A 2,893-nucleotide genomic window follows, 5' to 3' on the forward strand; every position below is an offset into this window, starting at 1 on the left:
TCCTCCTCTTCCTCCTCCACTGGGGCGGGCTCCCGTATCCTGAAGCCGGGGGTCCCCGCGCGCAGCGGCTCTGGCTGCCCCTCTCGGCGCTCCAGGATGCCGGACCAAGCCTCGGGAAGCGTCCAGGCCGCCTCCGCTCGGGTCTCCTCCTTCTTCATCGCCAACCTGCTGGCGGCCCAAACCAAGCGGCGGCGGCGGGAGGACGAGGAGGAGGAGGAGGAGGAGGAGGAAGAGGAGGAAGGGCCGGGCCGGGCCCGCCAGGAGACGCCGGCGACCCCCCGCCCCTGCCCCCTGGCCTGCTGCCAGCCCCCGGGGGGCACCCGCTTGGACCCGAGGAGCTCGCCGCTGCGGGAAAGCGCCCGGGAGTGGTACCGGAGGGCGCGCAAGGCTTTCAGGAGCTGCGCCAGCCCGGAAAGTAAGTCCCGCGCCCTGCGCGCACCGCCTGCCCGCCTCCCCGCGCCCCTTGGGCCCGGCCTCCATGCCTCGTCGTCCCCCCCAGAGGCGCTGCTGGAGGCCCCCACCGGGCAGAAAGGACAGAGGCCGTCCCGGTGCGCCTCTCCACCTGCCCGGTGCGCCCTGGCGCGGTGCCAGGCGGCCTGCGTTCCTGGCCTTCCCGGGAAGGGCGACGCGGGAGTGAGGGAAGCGCGGGTGGGGAAGCCAGCTCTGCTGGGTGCGGGGGGGCTTTCTCAGCAGCCCCCCCACAATCTAATTTCTTCAGGGGGGTTGCGGGACCGGAGCGGCCGGCTCCTTGGGGGGACTGACCCGGCCTTCTCGCTTGGCCACCCCGAGAGGGTCGGGCTGCGACCAGAGTCCGGAGAGGCGGGTGTGGATTGTCGGGGAGGGGGGGACCCCTACAATTCGGACTGACCCCTTCCCTCCTTCTCCCCCCTCCTCCTCCTCCTCCTCCTCCTCCTCTCCCCTTCTCCACCCCCCCCCAGCCAGCGACAGAGACTCTCCGGAGATCCCCGACGGAGCCACCCAGGAGAAGGCGAGCGGCGAGCAACGGGGGGCAAGCCAGCCCAAGCCCACCGAGGAGAGCCAGGAGGCCGGCCGGCCGCGTTCCGGAGCCCGAGCCGGCGGGGCCGGGGATGGCAAGCCGCGGCCGGAGGAAGCGGAGGAAGCGGCCGAGGCGCGGCCCGGCGGGCGCAAGAAGAAGACGCGCACCGTCTTCAGCCGGAGCCAGGTCTTCCAGCTGGAGTCGACCTTCGACGTGAAGCGCTACCTGAGCAGCTCGGAGCGGGCCGGCCTGGCCGCCTCGCTGCGCCTGACCGAGACGCAGGTCAAGATCTGGTTCCAGAACCGGCGCAACAAGTGGAAGCGCCAGCTGGCCGCCGACCTGGAGGCCGCCCAGCTGCCTCCATCCTCCAGCCAGAGGATCGTGCGCGTCCCGGTCTTGTACCACGACAGCTCGCTGGCGGGCAGCGCCCTGGCCGCCTTGCCGCTCTCGCCCCACGGGCCGCCCCCGCCGCCCCCGCTGCTGGGCCTGGCCGCCGGCCCGGTGGCTTATCCGCTGAGCGCCTTCCCCGGGGGCGCCGCGCAATTCCTGCGGGCGCCGGTCAGCGGCCTGGTCTAAGGCAGCGGCGTCGGAAGAAGCGCCAGGGAAGGGTCTCCAGCGACCAGGAGCTAAAGTGGGGGGGCTCTTTCTTTTTTCTTCCCCCCTCCCTTCCTCCCTCCTCCCCCCCCCCATGGTTTTGGCGGAGCTGAGCAGGGAAAAATAACAAAACTGGAATTTGCCTTCAATTCTTTCCCACTCCGAAGACTCTGCTTCTAAACCCAGCCTTATATATAATATATATATATATATCCTGCGGAGCGGTGCCGAGCCTTTAACAAAAGCGGAATGAAGACTTAGCAAAAAAAGAGGGAAAAAGGGAGCTATTTTCCAAGGCCGAACTGACTCCTTCCCAAAGCCAGGATGGAAAGGAGGGTCCCCCGGCTCGCCTTTCCTCTCTTCTAAAAATAAAAAAGAAAGAACATTTGGAAAGAACGACCGGCGTTTCTTCACGCTTCTCTTCCCGTCGGGGAAGCGGCCACCCTACTCAAAAGCATGTGCGGTAGTTAATTGTTAATTTATAACGCAAACTATGTTAAGAACCCGCCCGGTAAGGATTTTTGGTTCCTCGGAATTTGTCAGAATGCTGTACTAGAGTATCCTTAAAAAAACAATACTGTATCATGTTATATTATAGCTTGATTCCGTTTGAATTCTCGACGAAGATAAAATTGGTTCCCCGATTAATTTAGATGTCGGTCTCCTTGAATCGAGAAATCCTTTTTTCCAAGGATCTGGCCGAGCCCGGCGTCCCAAACGGTGGTGGAGTAAAACTCGAGTTGGAAGCTTCGTTGCGGTATTCTAAGGAATCTGTTGTGCACGTTTAAACTTTGCTCCTTGAAATATTCCTTTTTTTTCTGCCTTTTAAGGGCTAATGGATAAAACAAAACAAAACAAAAAATTCCCCAAAAGATTAATCCTAATATTGGCAAGCCGTGCTGGAAATTCTGATGACAAAGTGTGGTTGGGGGAAGAAACCAATTCGGAGAAACTTACTTATGGGTAAGGATCTCCGAATCTTTTTTTTTCTTTTTTTTTAAAGGGCGCAAAAATCCACTTTTATTATTTTTAAGGAACCGCTTTCTATTTGGAACAAAATAGCCTGGTTCCTGGTTAAAAGACGCAGGAAATTGTCAGCAGTAAAAAAAAAAAACCCGGAACAATGGTAAATCGTTGATCACGCTTGAAAAGGCAGATTTTTTTTTGTCTAAATGTATTTCTCGAAATTCTAAAAGCTGCGCGCACTGGGGAAGGGAGGGGGGCGTTGGTGCTGCTTGAAAGGGGCGATTGCACCCCGTTTTTAAAACGTGTGAGGGGGGGACTCCCAGTTTTTAAAAGGCG

At 59.8% G+C, this 2,893-nt stretch overlaps 1 protein-coding gene across 1 annotated transcript; it reads left to right on the top strand.

Annotated features, from left to right (window-relative positions):
- Nucleotides 1-96: 96 nt before the first annotated feature.
- On the top strand, nucleotides 97-1,573 carry HMX1 (H6 family homeobox 1). Its single transcript, XM_029286949.1, is given in 4 exon segments — nucleotides 97-180; nucleotides 183-280; nucleotides 339-415; nucleotides 939-1,573. Coding segments are annotated over 4 exon segments (894 nt in total).
- Nucleotides 1,574-2,893: the final 1,320 nt, after the last annotated feature.

Source organism: Protobothrops mucrosquamatus, unplaced genomic scaffold (genome assembly GCF_001527695.2).
Source record: "Protobothrops mucrosquamatus isolate PMUCROS unplaced genomic scaffold, P.Mucros_1.0 scaffold6301, whole genome shotgun sequence".
In the NCBI taxonomy this organism is placed as follows: domain Eukaryota; kingdom Metazoa; phylum Chordata; class Lepidosauria; order Squamata; family Viperidae; genus Protobothrops; species Protobothrops mucrosquamatus.